Below are 20700 nucleotides of genomic sequence, written 5' to 3' on the forward strand. Positions count from 1 at the left end.
TCTTTTCACACAAATTATTTTGCTCCATCAATATTCAGTAAAATACATGTATTTCTTGAATCTTGATTGATTTTGTGCCCAGAAACAAAGCTCATTTCCTTAAGAAGTGCTGTACTACACTATATTAAATAAAGCATTTCAACATATATTGCACAGAATTTGTCTGGTATTTAAGTTGATATGTCGCTTCTTTGGATTCATTTTGTGATAAGGGCTTTTATTTTGACGTGACGTCATAAAAGCGCGCTGGAAGTCTGTTGTGGAAATATACGTGTTTAGAGTATAAAGCGATGCAAACAGTTTGTGTCAGTAAGATACTATGAACGTGGTAATGCGTTCTGTGGAGTGCTGATCGACACCTGAGACACAGAGTAATTGATGTGTTGTTGTTTCAGTAAAGGAGCTTCACCGCATCACCGTAATAACTGGAGGCTTTCAGGACCGCACGGTCTTGTTTGAGACATGAGTGATCCAGAAGCACGCAGAATAAAAAGTGAAGATACGGAGGAACAAATAGGTTGGTGTCCATTCTGGATTCTTCATTATGTATTGCCTGATTTCATAGGTCATTGTGTTAAGTGTTGGTCACGGAAAGACTAGGGATGGGAATTATTCTAGTGTTCTGGATCAACTGGGGCTGTGCGCGTGCACGTGAATCATTTGACTATTCAGCAGATTCGTTCACTGTGAAATGTCAAGGAAAGACGTTTTACACCCGCTTTATTTGATCGATGTCTGTTCCAATGAATTTGAAACAATTTAAGAGCGATTTAACATGGTTTCACAGGGTAGCATCTGATTTCCTATTTTAATGTGGGTCATTGGTTTGAATGGGAAAGACTTGTCAAGAGTAGTAAATCGCATGTGGAAGTCTTTTATTTGCAACACTAAATCATCATAGGCTTATATGTGTCAACCATAGGCCTATTATCTCAAATGACTTTAAAAAACAAAAACAATAGCTTGATAAAGTTGATAAAACAGTTGTTATTGTTCATATAGAAGGTCTGGACGGGACTGGACTGGACTGACACACACACACACACACACACACACACACACACACACACACACACACACACACACACACACACACACACACGTGTCCTGAGCTGCTTTTTTAATTAATTATTGTCACTTTATACCTGGCTGCTACCTCAATAACTGCTATGTGCATAGAACATTATCTCATAGTATGTTATGTTTACATTTAGCATTTCTAGAATGTGTCATCTTTTTGCACTACTCGATTACAAATGTGTACTGGTCTCGCACTGTCTCTTACTGTGCCTATTGTCCTGTTTTTAGTAATTTATTGTACTGTCCCGTACTTTTTGCACACATTTGCACGTGCACTTTATATAGGTATGTTATTTAGTCTGTGTAGTCTCATGTGGATCTGTGTTTGTCCTATGCTGTTTTATGTAGCACCATGGTCCTGGAGGAACGTTGTCTCGTTTCACTGTGTACTGTACTAACTGTATATTGTTGAACGACAATAAAAACCTCTTGACTTGAATTGTATGCATTTGTCACATGCTTGTGGATACCCATGCTAATTCCGAATCGGTCTCATCAACTGTAAATTTGAACTCTTCGGCAAGTTGACACCTGGATCATTTCACGTATGATCACGCAGCTTTATCTATGTAATGTGATAGTTTCTGTTATCAGATCTGTTAAAGTAGTGGACTCTGTTCAGATTATTGTTCAGTGCATCCCTAGACTCAACTTACCTGAAGTAAATTGTCTGACTGAGCCTGAGGTGATGAGACCAGAGGTGGGTAGAGTAGCCAAAAACTGTACTCAAGTAAAATTGCAATTATTCAAAAACATAATTACTCAATTAGGAATAAAAGTACTAACATACTTTCTTACTCTTAAGTAATTATTTATCCAAGAGTTCTCAGGTAGTGAGTAACTCGTTACTTTCACAAATTACATAATAGAAATTTACTCACCTATATTCCATTACATAATACACATTGAACATTGAAGAATTAGTATTATTAATGGATATTCTGCCATCACCATCATGTTGTTCCAAACCCGTATGACTTTCTTTCTTCCATGCAACACAATAAGGAGATATTAGACAGAATGTTTGCCTGAGTCACTATTTAATTTCAGTGAATGTTTTCCCTAACATTCTGTCTAACATATTTTGTGTTCCACATAATACAAAGACCCACACTGGTTTGGAACAACATAAGGATAGAGAAATGATGACAGAATAGAATAGCTTTAAAACATTTTAAAACAGCTTTAAAATGTTGCCACCCATTCACTTGCATTGTATGGACCTATATAGCTGAGAAATTCCTCTAAAAATCTTCATTTAAGTTCAGCAGAAGAAAGTCTGGGGTTGCATGAGGGTGAGTAAATAATGAGAATTGTTATTTTTGGGTGAACCATTCCTTTAAGGGCTCTTGTCAGATCTGGATGAATTTGTCAATAAGAAGAGAGGTTTGGAAACATTTCTTTTAATTATTACAGTGAAAACGTGAAAATGTCCCACAAGGGCATTATATATAATGCTGAAATATAATGCCTTCTTTTGCTATATCATAGCTTTTAAAGTCCTGTGTGGAATCTTATTTCAGTTTTCAGTGTCGTAAGTATTTAGATCATTACTTCTGTACAGCAGTACCGCCGCTGTCTAAATGCAGAGTACACAACCTACACAAACCCTGATCGTTGAAAGAGCAAAAACAAAGAGCACAAACCCTGATCGTTGAACACTCGCTGTGTCTGAAACCGCCCCATCCACTATATAGTGCACTATTTCAAGTTTTCGCTATTTTTAGGAGTGTCTGAATTCTGAGTGACCCACTCGTTCCCTACTATTGTTCATTCATTCTTACCCACAATGCACTCTAATTTCAAGTGTACATTTCAAGTACACACTATGACAGTTAATTTCCCACAATCCACCACGGGGAAGACGTACGAGCTGAGTTTACGGCTTCTTTCACTCCTGCAATATTTTATTTCATGCTGAATGTAGTAAATAACTTTTTGACAAATCATTACTGGATTAAAATAACCTAATAACATATAGAGAGACAAAACCTACAGATACATTTTAAAATATACTCTTTATATTAACACACAGTGTATATTAAAAATGACAAACAGAATTAAGATTTATTGTATTAATATATTATTTAATAAGAATAACTAATAAGGCCAAGTATTTTAAAATTTCATATGTGACATTTCTGCACCAGCCCCAGAGCTACGACACTCTCATCCGAATTCACTCATTTCATTGACTTACTGCTGAGATATAGTGCACTAACTGCCATTTACTATATCACGCAAATGGCAGTGATTAACTTGGATGTTTATATGGATTTATACAGTTAATCTGCCTGAATAGCTGCGATAGTTTCCAATACCCCCGCGAGGGCGCAGAGTAAATGCATAAATACTGCTTATGACATGCAGGACAAGCACTCTGATATATTGCTGCACTGATTTAAAAATGTACACTTAAAAATGATGTCATAAGACCCCAGTTACAGAATCACCGTGAAAATGACATTACACAGAAAAGCCCGCGTTAGAATTAGAGCCAAAACTTACCTCAGCGTGCTGCCTGAAGTTGGAGCTGTGACTTTAATCTTGAAATATCAGCTTGTCTTAGTGTTAAAAGAAGGCATTGCGTGACAAAACTATTCTTTTTTTCACTGTGTGGAGTGAAGAAAGTGTTTGACTTTGAAGAGTTTGATGCTGCTGCAGTGATCACTCTGCAGTGACAGTTTCATCACTCAAGTGGGAGCGTCTCATCGCGCGCAGCTGTGAACTTCGGCTCTCGTAAAAGTCCCGTTCAATAATCTCTCAATAAATTACACATTCATTCAAATTAAACCCAGTAATGTAATGACAGTAATGCCACATATTGAAAAGAAGTCAAAGTAAAAAAAAAATCAATAGAAATGTACTTGAATGAGAGACCTACTCTAAAGTAAAATTTTCAGCAAAATGTTACTCAAGTAAATGTAATGCGTTAACTACCCATCTCTGGATGAGACGATGCAGAGTCACACACTGACAGATTGGCTGCATGTATTACGTCATTTCTATCCATTCACAAATGTCAACACTACAATAGTTATGCAACCAAAAACACAATAGCTCCCACAACATTTATGTGCGTAACTCGCATAGCTTTTGTTGGCTATTCAGTGGATAAAAGATAAAAAATAAGTATCCTCTTCATTCACTTCAAATATAATTAGTTTGAACGCCGTCCCCTCCCCGGATGCTGCTCCATAACACCGGTTCTTTAACTGTTCCATTAATGATTCTTTTATTATATTAGGCATTTTGACTTAAGCACACAATCCACATTTTTATCACATATTTGCAATTTATTTATATTAAACGTAATTACATTTTATTTTTACATTGCCAATATGAGTTATTTTTGATCAGCTAAGCATCAAGGACCTTTTGAGATTGGCATTTTTTGTAACTTCAAGGTGCTGTAGGGAATCGATCTAAACTAACTTGATGTAATTAACACCTTATTTCTATAGGGCTAGATACAAGAATCAGCCACAACATTGAAAGCATCTGACTAATATCGTGTAGGTCCCCCTTTTGCCACCAATACAGCTCTGACCCATCGAGGCATGGACTCCACAAGACGTGTCCTGTGGTTTCTGGCACCAAGACGTTAGCAGCAGGTCATCCTGTAAGTTGCGAGGTGAAGCCTCCATGGATCTGACTTATTGGTCCAGCACATCCCATAGATGCTCAATTGAGGTAGTAATTACAGAAAGTTTTTTTTTGGGACCCTAAAAAAAATTAACCATGTTTTTTGGTTTAACCATGTTAAACCAGGTTTTACTATAGTAATATTGTATTAACCATGACTGAAATAAGAATTACTGCTGTCACCGTTGATTTCTTGGCAGAAATCATAGTTTTGATACAATTAGCCATAGTTTTACAACAGTAATACTGTAGTAACCATATAGTAACCATGATTTTACTATAGTAATATTGTAGTAACCATGACTGAAATAACAAGGACAGTTGTCAACATGGTTTTGATCTAATTAACCATGGTTTTGTGTAGTAATACTGTAGTAATCATGTATTAACCATGGTTTTATGTAATATTACTGTAGTAACCATATTATAACCATGGTTTTACTATAGTAATAATGTTGTAATCATGACTGAAATAACAATTACTGCTGTCACTGAGAATTTGGAAAAGGAATTAATAATTCTGTAAAGGCAAGGCATAGATCGAGTAGGGTCAGAGATCAATAATTAAATATCATCTGCATAAAGCAAAAGCTTTATGTGGCTGCTAATGGTTCCAGGGCAAGACAGAACAATAATGGGGAAAGAGAGCAACCCTGCCGAGTGCCCATATCCAGAGTAAAATAATCTGAAATTAATCCATTCGTTTGTATCCACTGCTACAGGGTGTCTGTAAAGAAACTTAATCCAACCAACAAATGTATTCCACATGATATTGATGAAATGCCCAATGTTATCAGAAGAACTGCAGCCCCAAATAAACCCCACCTGATATATATGTATAAGAGATGTCATTACTTTATTTAATTGGTTAGTCAAAATTGTTGACAATTTTTACATCTAGCTGGATCAGGGAAATTGGATGGTAACTTTTACACTCATTTGGATCTTTGTCCTTTTTAAAGAATCAGACTGATCCGGGCTTGCGTCATGGTTGGCGGAAGCTTTCCATTCTTTAATGATTCCGTATAATGTTCTAACAAAAGTGAAGCCAATCCTGTAGCATAAGATCAAAAATATTTTTCGGCAAAACCGCCTGGCCCTGGATCCTTGTCTGTAAGCAAGGCCTTAATTACCTCGCCAAGCTCCTCCAAGGTTGTCTCAGAATCAAAAAGATATTTTTGCTCAGTCGTCAATTTAGGGAGTTCTAATGGTTCCACAAAGTTTCTAATATCTTCATCGGTAGTGAAGACGTGGAACTATAAAGATCAAGATAGAACTCTTTAAAGGCATTATTAATATCAAAGGCTGAGGTCCAAATTTCACCACCAGCAGATTTCACCGAGAGAATGGTAGAAAAATATTCTCTCTGCTTTATATATCTAGCCACAAGCTTCCCTGCTTTGTCCCCTGACTCAAAGTATGACCGTCTTGCCCTGAATAACCAAAACTCCACTTTCTGTGACAAAATAGTATTATATCTGTATTTAAATCTGGTCAATTCTCTGAGGCCATCAGTTGACATTCGGCGCTTCAGCTCTGCCTCGGTACTTTTAATAATCCCTTTTAACTCCAAGAGTTCACATGCTTTGGATTGTTTGATGAATGAGGCATACTGTATGATCCGACCCCTAAGAACCACCTTAAGTGCATCCCAAGCCACACCCACAGAGCATAATGAGGACCAGTTGGTCTTATAAACATTGATTTCAGCCTTCAAGATTAAGGTGCCAATTATGATTTATTTTTCTCTGTATGTGGCAACACCTCTAAACTCACCAGGGTATGATCTGAGACTAAGATGTTTCCAATTGAGCAATCCATAACAGATGAAATTAGGGATTTAGATAAAAAAAATATATATATATTGTAGAATAAATCTTATGAACTGATGAAAAAAAAAATGTGTAGTCCCTACCAGATGGGTTGAAAAGTAGCCAGATATCTGCAAGAATAAGATTTTTACACAACCTGTGAAGCATCAATGTTGCTCTTGTAGGCTTGCACACGTTTTCTTCACTATGATTCCATCCAAAAATTAAAGTCTCCTCCAATATTATATCATGAGGGTTGCCAGTGGCTTGCAGCATCCCTTCAAGATCTATAAAAAAGCCATGATCATCAGCGTTAGGTGCGTAAATATTAGCCAAAATTAGACTTGCCCCTGAATTTCTCCTAAAACATCAGTGACTCTTCCTAATTTATCTTTAGCCTGTTTAAGACATTTGAATTGTAGATATTTATTTTTAAGTATAATGACTCCCCTACTCTTACTCTAGCCAGCACTAAAGAAAATGTCCATGTATGACTATGAGGGCCCCCGCGACAACTTTGCCATCGGGTTGCTCAAGTCCAAATTTTGTGAGACAGAATTACATAACAGAAAATAATCTTTAAAGCAAACTCCAGCCAATAGGCAGAATAAATGCAATGAACGTTTGCATTTACAATTTACAATTCATTCACAAAACTGATCCGAAGTACTTGCACAAAAAATCTAAAAGAATTCCATTCAGTTTACTTGGAAAGTCAAACGAATGTTAATTGATCCGGATGTTCATGAGTGCAGCAGATGACTTAATCCTTCCAATGTCCTGCAAAACATACTCCACAAAACAAACTCCAGCCAATACTCTTTAATACTCCAGCCAAACTCCAGGAGGCATAAACACAAGGCACATGCAGATTCATCAACAACTGTCCCGAAGGAGTGTTATTTCACAAAACAAACTCCAGCCACTAAGGCGGAACCAGCACAAAAAGAAATAAAAGAGGCACCGAGTTTCCTCAGACGGTCAAGTGAATGTTCATTGAGTCTAGTTCACTTGGCTGCAATGTAAGAAACACACCATGACTTCCACAGTCCATTGTTTTATGAAAGACATTGCTTTTTGTGGCCATCGTTTCCTAAGTATCTATTCTCATTTTGGCCTGGAACATCAGTGCAAAAGCGACCTTCTGTTGATGTAAGAGTTTCTTGCATTCCTTGAATTGATCCAGTTTCTCTCTTGTAGAATTTGCAAAGTCTGGGAACAAAATGTTGTGGTTCTTCCAAGAAAGCCTTCCTTTACTCTTTGCCTTGTGTAACACGAGATCTTTATTGGATGATCTCAGAAATTTTGACAGAATTGATCATGGCCGGGTCTCCTTCCACGGATCTCCAAGCCGGCACTCTATAAGCTCACTCGATTTCCAGTTCATGGCCTGTTATGTCGAGCAGACTCGGAAAGAGCTCATCTAGGAATTATGCCATATCTCTGCCTTCCTCATTCTCAGGAATTCCAACAATTCGGACATTGTTTTTGATGATTATGATTCTCAAGGTCTTCCAGCTTTTCCCAAATGCGTTCCAAATCTACTTTGGTCACGAGCAGGTTAGCAGCTAATTCCCTCTCCGATGACTCCAGATAATCGATCCGTTTCTCAACATCCCCTATTGTAACCAACTCAGAGAATTTAGTCTACATCGCAGTGATTGATCGACGTATTACCGCAAGATCCTCCAAGTCCGCCACTACCTTCATCAGCATCACCAACATGCTGGACAGTTGCCGTTGGATCTCTCCAAACTGAGTCCCTGAGGTGTATCGAATCTCACCGGTTGCATGGCACCGCACAACCTCCAGAAATATTCCCTCCAGTGAAAGCAATGGTATGAGATGAAAAGGCTATGAGTTTAAAGTGCTCATTCTGACAACAGGTGACATCTGATGTCTTAAGATGAGATTCCTGTAGGAGGGCTACGGCAGCTTGTTTATCATGTAGATAATCCAAACATTAAGTCCTTTTAATGGGAGAGTTCAACCATTAAAATTCCACAATAACACATTGAAGTCAAACAGCGTTGTAGTTTGGCAATTCGATTACAATCTTATAGAGGAGCAAGGGTTTCCCAGTAATGATCGTACACATGAACATAACAAGCAGCCCTGGTAATGATGTGGCATGATGTGACAAACCCTGGAATTACAGAAAAACATAAAGGAACCAAAAAAAGAACACATGGACATGTTATGAATGATAGCCTGCAGAGAGGTAAAACACACTCTTATCCGCCTGGAAAAAAAAATAACTCTGAGCCATGCACTTGAACACCAAGGTAGCACAGATCCTCACATCCAAATGTCAAATCTGTCTTCATTTAGTTCGAAGGTTTTAAGTTTTTGTCATCCACAGTCTCTGTTGGCAAGGCAACATCCATCTGTAGAATAACTTCCAGAGTGGAGACGAATCTCTCAAGGTGTCCTGGGGTCTTGAAAAGCAACTGCTCTTGACCATTCCTTACTTTGACCGATGCTGGAAATAACAGAAACGACTCGAGGCCAAGTTGTTGGAGATGCTTCCTTCCTTTTTGGACATGGCTTTCCATTTCTGAGACATGCCTTTACTGAAACTGGGGAAGAACGCAAGGTACCCCCCTCAGACCGAAGCGGTGCAGAGCTATGGCTCCCTGTCATTGTAACGGAGGAGCTTAAAGATCATGGTGCATGGCCTGTTTCTGGAGGCAAAGTCATCCGTGTACAGGCGGTGTGCACAGTTTCAATTGTAGAACTGTAGAAGATGATTTAACAATAAATCAATACATGTTCTATCATCTTATGTTTAGAGGTTTTTGGTCCAATAATTAATACCTCTCTTTATTAAAATTTGATTAGATGGAAATTGCTAGCCTTCCAGCCTTTTGATATATTAAATTCTTTCTTCTAACTTCAAGAATTATACAAGGAGAAAAGAAGAGGACCTAATACTGAGCTCTGAGGAACTCCATACTTGTGCTTGATTTACACAAAAAAAAGTGATTAGTGGTCATAGAAATAGGACCTAAGCCAAGCTAATGCCTCTCCACAAATGCAAACATAATTCTCAAACCTATCCTAGAGGTTGTTGTGATCTATGGTGTTGAAGGCAGCACTAAAATCTAATAAGCACTAGTAGAGAGATTAAGCCACGGTTATATTATTAAAGTAATTTAGTAACTTTTTGTTAACACAGTTACATTTAGTATGTCGGAGATTGTATAAAAATAGATAATTGACCTCTGTTGTTTTCCACTGCTACGTTTGTGCTATTCACTGCTATACATTGTGTCTCACTCTTATTTCTTTTATTCCATTTTATGTTCATTTCAGACCTGATAGAAGTGAAAGAGGAACATCTAGAGCTGAATGAAGTGGAGGAGAAACACCAGAATCAGGAACCTTATAATTCCATAACTGGAGAAGAATCTTCTATTTGCTTAAAGACTGAGAATACGTTTTCAATAAAAAGACCAGAAGTAGAAAAATTTTTGACCTGCATAAAAACGCAAAAATGGCATCTTCAGGATCATAAAAGGACTTGCACTGAAGAAAAGATCTTCACCTGTCCTCAATGTGGAAAGAGTTTCATAAAAAAAGAAAGCCTTAAGTATCATATAAAAATTCACTCTGGAGAAAGCCTTTATACATGTCACCATTGTGGGAAGAGTTTCACATGTAAAGCACACCTTGTGGAGCACATACGAATTCACACTGGAGAGAAGCCTTTCACGTGCCCTCAGTGTGGAAAGAGTTTCACACAAAAAGGACAACTTAATCGTCACATAAAAATTCACACTGGAGTGAAGCCTTTAACATGCCGTCAGTGTGGAAAATGTTTCAAAAAACAAGAAAGCCTGAAGTATCACATAAAAATTCACTCTCGAGAAAGATGTTATAAATGTCATCAGTGTGGGAAAAGTTTCACATATAAAGCTCACCTTGAGGAGCACATACGAATTCACTTTGGAGAAAAGCCTTTCACATGCCCTCAGTGTGGAACGAGTTTCAAACAGATCAGACATCTTAAAAGCCATTTAAAAATTCACGCTGGAGAGAAGCCTTTCACATGTCCTCAGTGTGGAAAGAGTTTCTTACAAAAGGTATCCCTTAAGTATCACATGAGAATTCACACTGGAGAGAAGCCTTTCACATGCCCTCAGTGTGGAAAGAGATTCATAAAAAAAGAAAGCCTCAAGTATCACATAAAAATTCACTCTGGAGAAAGCCTTTATACATGTCATCATTGTGAGAAGAGTTTCACATATAAAGCACACCTTGAAGAGCACATACGAATCCACACTGGAGAGAAGCCTTTCACGTGCCCTCAGTGCGGAAAGAGTTTCACACAAAAAGGACAACTTAATCGTCACATGAGAATTCACACTGGAGCGAAGCCTTTAACATGTCCTCAGTGTGGAAAATGTTTCAAAAAACAAGAAAGCCTGAAGTATCACATAAAAATTCACTCTTAAGAAAGATGTTATAAATGTCATCAGTGTGGAAAGAGTTTCACATATAAAGCACACCTTGAGGAGCACATACGAATCCACACTGGAGAGAAGCCTTTCTCATGCCATCAGTGTGGAAGGAGTTTCAAACAAAAAGGACAACTTAATCGTCACAAAAGGATTCACACGGGAAAGAAGCCTTTTACGTAACATCAGTGTGGAAAGAGTTTCACATGGGCCCAAGTCTCAAATTTCATCAGCAGTTTTTCTCTGGAGAAAATCAATTTAACTGATCAGTGTGGACAGATTCGATTCATCATCACACTTTAGAAGGCCCCTTAAAACTCATTCAAATGAGAAGCCCTACTTGTGTTAGTTGGGCTTTTCAACCGCTGGTGGCTCAGCAGTTAAGGCTCTGGGTTACTCACCGAAAGGTCGGGGGTTCAAGCCCCAAAATCGCCAAGATACCACTGTTGGGCTCTTGACCCTATCTGCTCCAGGGGGTTTTTCATGGCTGACCCTGCACTCTGAACCCAGCTTAGCTGGGATATGTGAAAACAACTGCATTTCATTGGCTCTGTACCTGTACTCTGCACAATGACAATAAAGTTGAATCTTAATAATACATACAGGTTTTAGAGCTCATGTGTGCTTGGAGTGTGGAAAAGCCTTTACTAGACTTAAAGACTTGAAGCGGCACAGAAGAATCCATCCAAAATCCACACAATCCCTCACAATAACAGCTTGATCTCAAGAACATTTTGCTAAATGATATTGCTGCAGTTCTGTGGTGAAATGTCCACTCTTCTGCAGTTGAAGAGTCAGGCCATGCCTTCTCACTCTGTCATTGTGCCACTTGTAAGTTGGGTTTTCAACTACAGTGTTTCGAGCTGGAGGAATGCAGAGGACAGCAAGATTGAATTAAACTGCATTTCTAGTCTAATACCTCCTTCTGCTACTTATACCAATGATGGAAATTAGCACAGTTGATAATGTGGGAGAGCATTGTTTAGAACCGTAATATGACCTTATTGTTATGCAGTATAGACCACTTGAAAGTACTGTATATAGTTTACACCATGCTAGAAACTAGACATAGATTAAGTTGAATATGTTACTACAATGCCCACTACAGCCGCAGCTTTCTTTTCTTGTGAAAATCCCAGGAGGTCAGCAGTTACAGAAAACCAGCCCGTCTGGCACCAACAATCATCCATTCGATTATCTAATCAGCCAAACGTGTGGCAGCAGTTCTGTGCATAAAGTCAGGCTGTTCTCATCAACAATCAGAATGAGGAAAAAAAATGTGATCTCAGTGATTTGGTCCTTGGCATGATTGTTGGTGCCAGACGGGCTGGTTTGAGCATTTCTGTATCTGCTGATCTCCTGGGATTTTCACACACAACAGTCTCTTGAATTTACTGCGAATTGTACCAAAAATGTTGTGGCTGATCAGTGTATATACACAACCCATATTCCAGACATATGAAAAATGCTATTAATAACAAATAGGAGTGGTTTGTAAATGATATTCACCCTTTGCTAAAGGCTGTTTTACTTTTCCCAAAAGTACAGTAATTTCAAATCACATGATTGCAACACGCTTCAAAAAAGTTGGAACAGTCGAGTGTTCACCACTGTGAAACACTTTCTTCTGATAACACTTATTAAGCATTTGGGCACTGAAGACACAAGTTTAAGTTTAGAAAGTGGATTTTCCCCCCATTCATCCATATTTCAGGTCTTCAGCTGCACAATTGTACAGAGTCTTTGTTTCCATATTGTGCGCTTCATAATGCACCACACATTCTCAATTGGAGACAGATCAGGACTGCAGGAAGGCAAATCTACCACCCGCACTCTCTACTTATGGGCAGTGTGTGGTTTGAAGTTTTCCTGCTGGAAAATGCTGGGACGCCCCTGGAAAAGACAGTGATGGATGACAGTATATGCTGCTCCAATATGTGAATATATCTCTGCATTAATAGTGCCCTCACAGATGTGTGAGTTACCCATTCCATGGGCACTGACACACCCCCATACAGTGACAGACACTGGCTTTTGGACCTGATGCTGATAACAGCTTGGATGGTCCTTTTCTTCTTTGGCCCGGAGAACATGATGGTTGTGTTTTTCAAAAACTATTTGAAATGTGGACTTGTCGGACCAAAAAACAACGTTTCACTGTTCTACTTTCCATCTCAGATGAGGCAGAGCTCAGAGAAGTTGGCAGTGCTTCTGGACAGTGTTGATGTATGGCTTCTCCTTTGCATAGTAAAGTATTAATTGTATCTGTGGATGCAGTGTTGACTAGCAAAGGTTAACTAAAGTAATCCCAAGCCCACGTTCACGATATCCATTATAGAGGAATGACGTTTTATTAAGACAGTGATGTTTGAGGGATTGGAGATCAGAAATGGTTTTCGTCTTGCCCTTTACGCACCAAGATTTGACCAGATTCCTTGAATGTTTTTACTATATTTTGTACTGTAGAGGGTGAAATGCCCAAAATCCGTCCAATTTGTCTTTATGGAAAATGTTTCTCAAAGTCCTGGATTATTTGCTGAAGCATCTGTTGGCAAAGTTGTTGTTAGTTGTAGTGCTTTCAATATAGCAAAGGGTGAATATCATTTACAAATCATAGTATTTTACCTAAAAATAGTTAGCAACTGGATCAAAGCTATCTCAGAACACTTATCTTTCCAAGGGTAACTTAAAACAACATTTTCATTTAACATATGACTTAGAAATAGCAATTCATATTATCCACAAATAGTCCCTAAACCTTGCACAGACATACCTCATTAATTATTCAAATAATAACAAAATGTATAAAAAAAACATTATAGGTGTTTCATGGTTTTGGTTGTTTAATTATTGTGTTGTTGGAATTGAGGAGCATTTTATGTGGTGATGCATGTTTACTAAGCGGACCGTCTATTATTTACATAAATGCAAATGTCTGTGGTTTCATTTAGCAATTGTTGTCTGCTGGAATATTTGTTCAATATTTTGTTGTTTTATTTTGTACAATTCGAGTTGGTACCGCTGTATCAAAGTGGTCCTGAACCACCACTCATTGTAAACTACGCATGCCATATGTAGTAGAAACTCGATGCTGGGGTGCCCTTGCGAGGTGTTGCCTTATGACTCTTGAGGAATATCAAGTCACATCACTAGGCTTTATGCTGACTGGGTGTAGGCCTTTGATGGATATTGGCCTATTGCAGTACCTGTGTATCCATTTCCCATTGATGCATGTAATATTACCTCTTATTCTGGCAGATGGGATTATGGGAGTACAGAAAGAGCAGGTGTCAACATTTAAAAAGTCGACCTACATTAACCTTCATGAATGCGGCAATTTACACAAGAATGGCATTACGATCAATATACGCAAACTTTCTTTCTGCTCGTGTTTTAGAAATGACAACCGTTGTGTGGTCCCTGGTGTTAGAACATGGTTCCATTATTAGTAAAAGTCACCATAAAATGCATTCTGAGAAATATTTGTCTTCGCTGTCCCAAAAAGTTGATGAAAAGAAAATGTGAATTCATCATTGATCAATTCAACTGTCCCAGACACCAAGCAGAAATGGGTGTCAGTGCAGAATAACAAATGAAATGTTGGGTTATACAAATATTTGTCAGTGTGTTGCTGGATGATGATGATAAAGAGCAAGTACAAACAGAAAAGAACAAAATCAGTGCAGTTTTTCTGCCAATATTACAGGCTACTCAAACTTAATCTAAGCACAAACATTATGACAATTCTTCGTATTTTAGTGTAATACCTGTACTAGCTTATCTTCAGATTGGGGTGATTCTTATATGTGTATCAGACACACCGAAGAAGTCATGCCATGTATGCACTTTTCAAATGGTCTGATCGCACCTTTATTCCCCTTTAAAGCCGCATGTAACCGGCAAAGTTTAAAACTCTTGTTTTATCAATGTTTAATTGACTGTAGAACCACCAAATAATTCTATTATCTCATTTTTAAGATTTACTTATTTCAATTTCAAAATAAAATTCCTTAAGTTGTTTTAATATAATTTTGTTAAAGATTTCTCAATTTTGAGTAAATGTAAGTTTTATTAATTTAATCCAGTTTGATTGAGTTTTGTTATGAAATTGACATTTGATTTGTAGAATTTTGAGTGTAGAATTCTTTGGTTTCACCAGACTCCTGCTTGGGGAGCAAAAGAAAATCGATCCACTTGCATCGTGTATATTAGAATGAATGCTACGCCCCTGAAAGCGGCCCTAGTACTTGAAAACAATATGACAAACAAAAATAGTCAATGACGGAAATTTGACAGCTCAGGCTGTAAGTGACTGATAACGGATTTTTCTAGCACAAGCTCAATTATCATTTTTAGTTAGACACGATAATTGTAGCAACATGTAATTCAATTAGGACATGCTGCAACAATTATATAGTGTATACATGGTAAAATTGTTTATTCTTATGTGGGATACATGGCTCGAATACATAGGGGTCAATGATGGTCCTGATTTTTGTCATGGTCATCTGATCGCCCTATATGGAGAGCGCACAGCAGAGTCCAAGGGAGAGAACTTTCAGTCACCACCTCTATCAAAAATTCCCATTCTGTGACTAAACAATGAAAATGAACCCCTGAATTCCCCAGTTATTTGTTGTCAGATAACAGTCTCGAGAGTGAGATAAAACTGTTTAACTGAACACTATTATGATCATGGCTTCTTCACACACAAACCAGGCAAGCTCAAGGAAGTTCACGAACATGGTTGTTTGTTTGTTTGAATTTTATGTCGACTCCACCCCATACTAATGTTGCCTAAACGTTAATTTATCATGCGCTTTTATCCAAAGAGACGGAACAATTTTATTAAATGTATTAATGGGACGCAGGTACTATAAAAACATGCAATGTTATTAAATATAAAAATAATATATAATAGACCAGCTCTCAGTCAGCTTATAGCCTAGTATTGTGGCTTGCGATCTCTCACACATTGTCTCTATGGAGTCATATTTGTGCCACAATTCTGGATGATTCTGAAATCTTTACAGATACATGTATTTTGAGGAATAAATAGAGTAAATAGAATAGTTTGAATGTGGGCTGATGTCAACATTTGCACAGATTTCTGACATTTGTTACTCCATTTTTGTGTGTGAAAGATCTCACTCGCTCTCTCTCCTTATAGATTTTAGACCAGAGGTCTGAACTCCCACAGGACACGGGGTTGCGGGAACGGTCGGGAAGAAAATTAGCGTGTGCAGAGAGCAGGTGACCATGGGAGAAGAATTCAGCTGGAGCATTCGGGTGCGGGATAGAAAAAGCTGTCCCATGCAGAACTCTACTTTAGACTGCTTGTTTACTTTTCAAACCATATTCCAACAAGTCCCACCTCTTTAGGACTGGACTGGCTTGGCTATTAGGAGCTGCTTACATGCGCTTTGTGATTGGACAGTTGAGGTAGCTACAGCAACCATGAGCATCTCGGCGTAAATGTAGCAGAAGATCCAAAGGGCCCAGTTATAGACATACCATTAATACTGTCAGGCTAAACTTACTGTCCTTCAACTGTATATTACATAATTATAAATACTGTTTTAATTCTTAAGTTTACATACACCTTCCTTTCAATACCTTCTAACTCAGTTTTTCTCCGCAAGGTCATGTCAATAAAGTTTGGTTTTACGTACAGCTGCATTTAGGACGGCAGGCAAAATAGGGAAATCGGCAATCTCTTGATGCCATTCTCATCCTTGCGAACAACAAGTTTGCAGCCTTGAATTTCATTGAAACCACCAAAAACCACAAAGATCTCAAGCAGAGAGACACGCTATGTCCTGTCACATATCTGTCTTTGCTCCCTCCGAATCCACCAGATTTTTATCTCCGCCCAAAGAGGACCATTTACAGCAACGTGTGGCAAGTCATTTTATAAAATGGTAAAATAATGATCAAAATCCAGCCCTAAAATCTCAAATTAAATCGAATGCCTTCATTTTTTCAAACCACTGCGGGTAAACTGCCTTGGCATGATGTTACCTCAAATGTGTCTGGCCGCTGATCGTGAAGCAGACGGTTTGTGAAGTACAGCGGTGTGAAATCTTTCCGATGCCGGCTTGGAGGCTAGAGAAATGATGGCTCTGACCGCACAGTAAAGCGATTCATCTCTACTGACAACTGAACTACTGTGAACAGAGATGCTGCAACATCCTCATCAACGTACTTCACCTCTCGTCCACCAGAGAAGCAAATACAAATTTACAGTATTTTACAGCGTGTACAATCAACTGATTATGTCGATAAAACTGATCATTAAAGTCAAAGGGTGAACTGGTGTTTATAGTATCATACATTCATAGAATGTTCTTAGGAACTATATTTCTTGGCAGAAGAATAGTTTATTATGCTGATTATTATTGTTGTTATACAGAAAGTGAATTATTAAATGAACACTGCTGTATTTAATTGCATTAGAGGGATTTCACCATGTTCATAGGAGTAATTAGAAATATTCACTTATTTGCTTTAATTAGAATTACTATTTGATGTTTAATGCTCCTTTTTTTTCCTTCGAGCTGCAGCACATTCTGAAAACTTCATTTGCTTTCCTTGTCAACAAGGAACATTTGTTCTTCTTCAAATGCAGTACATACTCTGACAGTACACAGCTAAAGAGCATTACTATGTTTCAACATTATGCTCAAAACTAATATATTAATGCCATCTTCTGGACACTCAAGGGTACCACATTATAAATATTCCAAACATGGTAAACTATATTCACTTAAACGGCAAAATATCATAAACAAAGTAGAATATAAAAATATGTGAGTTATATATAAGGAAAACAATATTATTAACAAAAGTATTACAGTTAATCATTCAGGGTAAATACATCCCAGACAGCCTTCTAATAAATAAGTTTGATTCTATACATTTCATAGAATAAAATGATTATAGCAGCTACATTCTATTTACAGTTCCTTTAGTCAATGAATATTAATGTTATTTATAAAATGACATTCCATAGTATCAATATGTAGGTAATGTCTGCCAATTAAACACTTAAGCAATGAATCACTCGTTGTTCTTCTTCATCAACTAGATAATATGTGATCATCTCACAGATTAGAGGTTTGATTTCTATCACTAATTCATGTAAACTACTGTACATATAAATGCACACATTTCCAGACTTGTTCTTCGTACACTATAGTCTGAAAATATAAATGAGACATGCTGTCATGTTGTCACCCACAGTGCCCTCATTTAGCTGGTGGTCAGGTGATTCAATGAAAAGATGCTCAGCCGCCTCTACTCCATCAGAAGCTTTTCATGGGCCTTTAAATGACATTTTTAAACGGCCTTTCAATAGGGAACTTTTACAGCATCATTTACAACTAGGAAGAGATGAGTTACTTTTTCCTAATTTTGAGATCATAAACATCCACAATGTATAATCAGACACATGAGTTTCAATTAAAACAACATCATTTCATTCAGGACCATGTTGTTGGAGGCAGATGAACCCTCCTCTACATGAGAATGCCCAGCCATGGCCTTTTAGAAGACAAGACAACAAGCAAGTTTTAATATCACATCAAATAAGAAAAGAACATAATGGACATGTAACTCCTATCATTGTCCACCTCAGTTACAGCAAATCTTCATCGTATAATGCAAATGTGTGGCCTACTGAAAAACAGTACATTACATGTAACTGTACATTCAATCTATGGAAAATCACAACAACTGTGGGAGTTCTTACAGTTGAAAGAGGGTCTATTACAGTTTTTTCGATTGCTAAACGACAGTGAGCACAACTGGAGCTACAGGTGCAAAACTCTAACTACAGTCTGCACTACCAACAGTCACCTGAGCTAAACAGTTCACATCACCTGCAAAACTCATTCCAAGCAACACAACTCTTAACACATGGCTCAAAACAGGCTCAGTGCAGCCAAACACTATGCACAACCCTCACTGAGATAACACACACCGTCACTCAGAACACACTGAGAGGAAAAACACTAGCATCAAACACCAATACACAAAATACAAACTTTTCATCTTTACAGTTTGAACAATTTCAGTGACTTCATACAAAGTCATATTTTCTTCAAAGAAAAGAGTGACATTCTTTCACATGATTTATTTACATTTTTACAACATAACAATTCTTTAAGGTAAATGAAAATGAGCAGTTTGCTTCAATAGTCTGTAGTAATTTACGGAATTACAGTAATGAGAAAAAAAAGGTAGAAACTCAAAGTACATACTGTAATTCCAACAAATAATTGAGGGGCTAATCCTGCCTCTCTCTAGCATCAGGCCACACATCAACATCACATCTAATGTTCTCTCTTGCCATGCACCTGGGGAAGAACCTTCTGGAGTGCCTTATCCATCCCTGGCAGTCCTCTGGACTCGTGTCCTCACATCCGGCACGCATGGCTTCCAAAAGAGACATTTGGTCATGTGGGTGGTGATCAAACACTTTCCACCTCCAGGCAGAGAAAAACTCCTCTATTGGGTTGAGGAAGGGTGAATATGCAAGCAGGTACAAAACCATAAATCTGCCATGTGCTGCAAACCAATCTGTGACAGCTGCAGAGTGGTGAAAAGCAACGTTATCGCAAACTATGACAAAAACTTGGGGGTTTCTTACTGGCTCCCCCTGTTCTGCTGGCACTAGCTGAGCATAGAGCTGTTCTAGGAAAGCTATAAGCCTTTCTGTGTTGTATGAGCCAATGAGTGGTGTGTTGAGAAGCAAACCATCATTGGCCATTGCAGCACACATGGTGATATTTCCCCCCCATTGGCCTGGAACCTCCACAGTGGCCCTTTGACCTATAACATTCCTTCCTCTGCGCCGTGTTTTGGCAAATGTGGTGTTTCCAGTGCTTCCACCTCCATTACTCTCTGAAAAACAGTAAGTGCACAGTTTTACTGTAGTAATGCTAGTGTTTTTTTTTTTTTGTGTAAATATTTTTTATAGCTGTGTATGTAACCTCAGACATCTTACCTGGACATATTGGTATCTTTGCTCTTTTACCCGTTCACTGTTTCTCTCGAACGGTACAGTGTATAACTGTTTCATTGTAACTTGGTGTTTCTGTAGGACTCGAGCAATAGTTGTTGTGCTGACAGAATTAACATTATCAGCCAGCACTCTAATTTTGGAATTGCTATTGTTGACATGGTTGTTGTCAACAATGCAATAAAACTGCGGGAGATTCAAAATAGTCTTTCTGAGCTCTACCTATATATATATATCTATATATATATATGTGTGTGTGTGTTCACTAACAAGTCTAAAACAAGACACCTGCTTAGCCTTTCAACTGAAATTGCAATCAGCAGTGTTTGAAATGCACAAGGCTGAAATCTATTCTGTTTTGAATGTGTGGTTCACAGTTTTGACAGCAGTGTGTTAGCATTTGAACAAAGTGCTGTAAATCCACAGTGTTGTGCAGGTTGTGGTTAAAGTCATGGGATAAGTGTGTAGAGTTTTGAAAACTGTGTTCAAGCAATGAAAGACGAACTAGAGTTTGGTCCACATGAACTGCTGCTGTGCAGACTGTAGTTAGAGTTTTGCACATGTAGCTCCAGTTGTGCTCACTGTCGTTTAGCAATCGAAAAAAACTGGAATACAATGAAACAATAAGCAACTGTGAGAAATTAAAGGTGATTATGATAATTAAAAGTTTTCAGAAACCCCA

The 20700-nt window shown here is 38.0% G+C and overlaps 1 protein-coding gene across 1 annotated transcript; it reads left to right on the forward strand.

Moving 5' to 3' along the window:
• The first annotated feature begins 267 nt into the window (after window positions 1-267).
• LOC127644848 (gastrula zinc finger protein XlCGF26.1-like) lies at window positions 268-18024 on the forward strand. Its single transcript, XM_052128253.1, has 3 exons — window positions 268-517; window positions 9852-11827; window positions 16167-18024. Exons 1-2 carry the CDS (start codon window positions 463-465, stop codon window positions 10991-10993), a joined length of 1197 nt encoding a protein of 398 aa, XP_051984213.1. The 5' UTR covers window positions 268-462; the 3' UTR covers window positions 10994-11827; window positions 16167-18024.
• The last annotated feature ends 2676 nt before the right edge of the window (window positions 18025-20700 follow it).

The sequence above is a fragment of the Xyrauchen texanus genome, chromosome 6 (genome assembly GCF_025860055.1).
Source record: "Xyrauchen texanus isolate HMW12.3.18 chromosome 6, RBS_HiC_50CHRs, whole genome shotgun sequence".
In the NCBI taxonomy this organism is placed as follows: Eukaryota; Metazoa; Chordata; class Actinopteri; order Cypriniformes; family Catostomidae; genus Xyrauchen; species Xyrauchen texanus.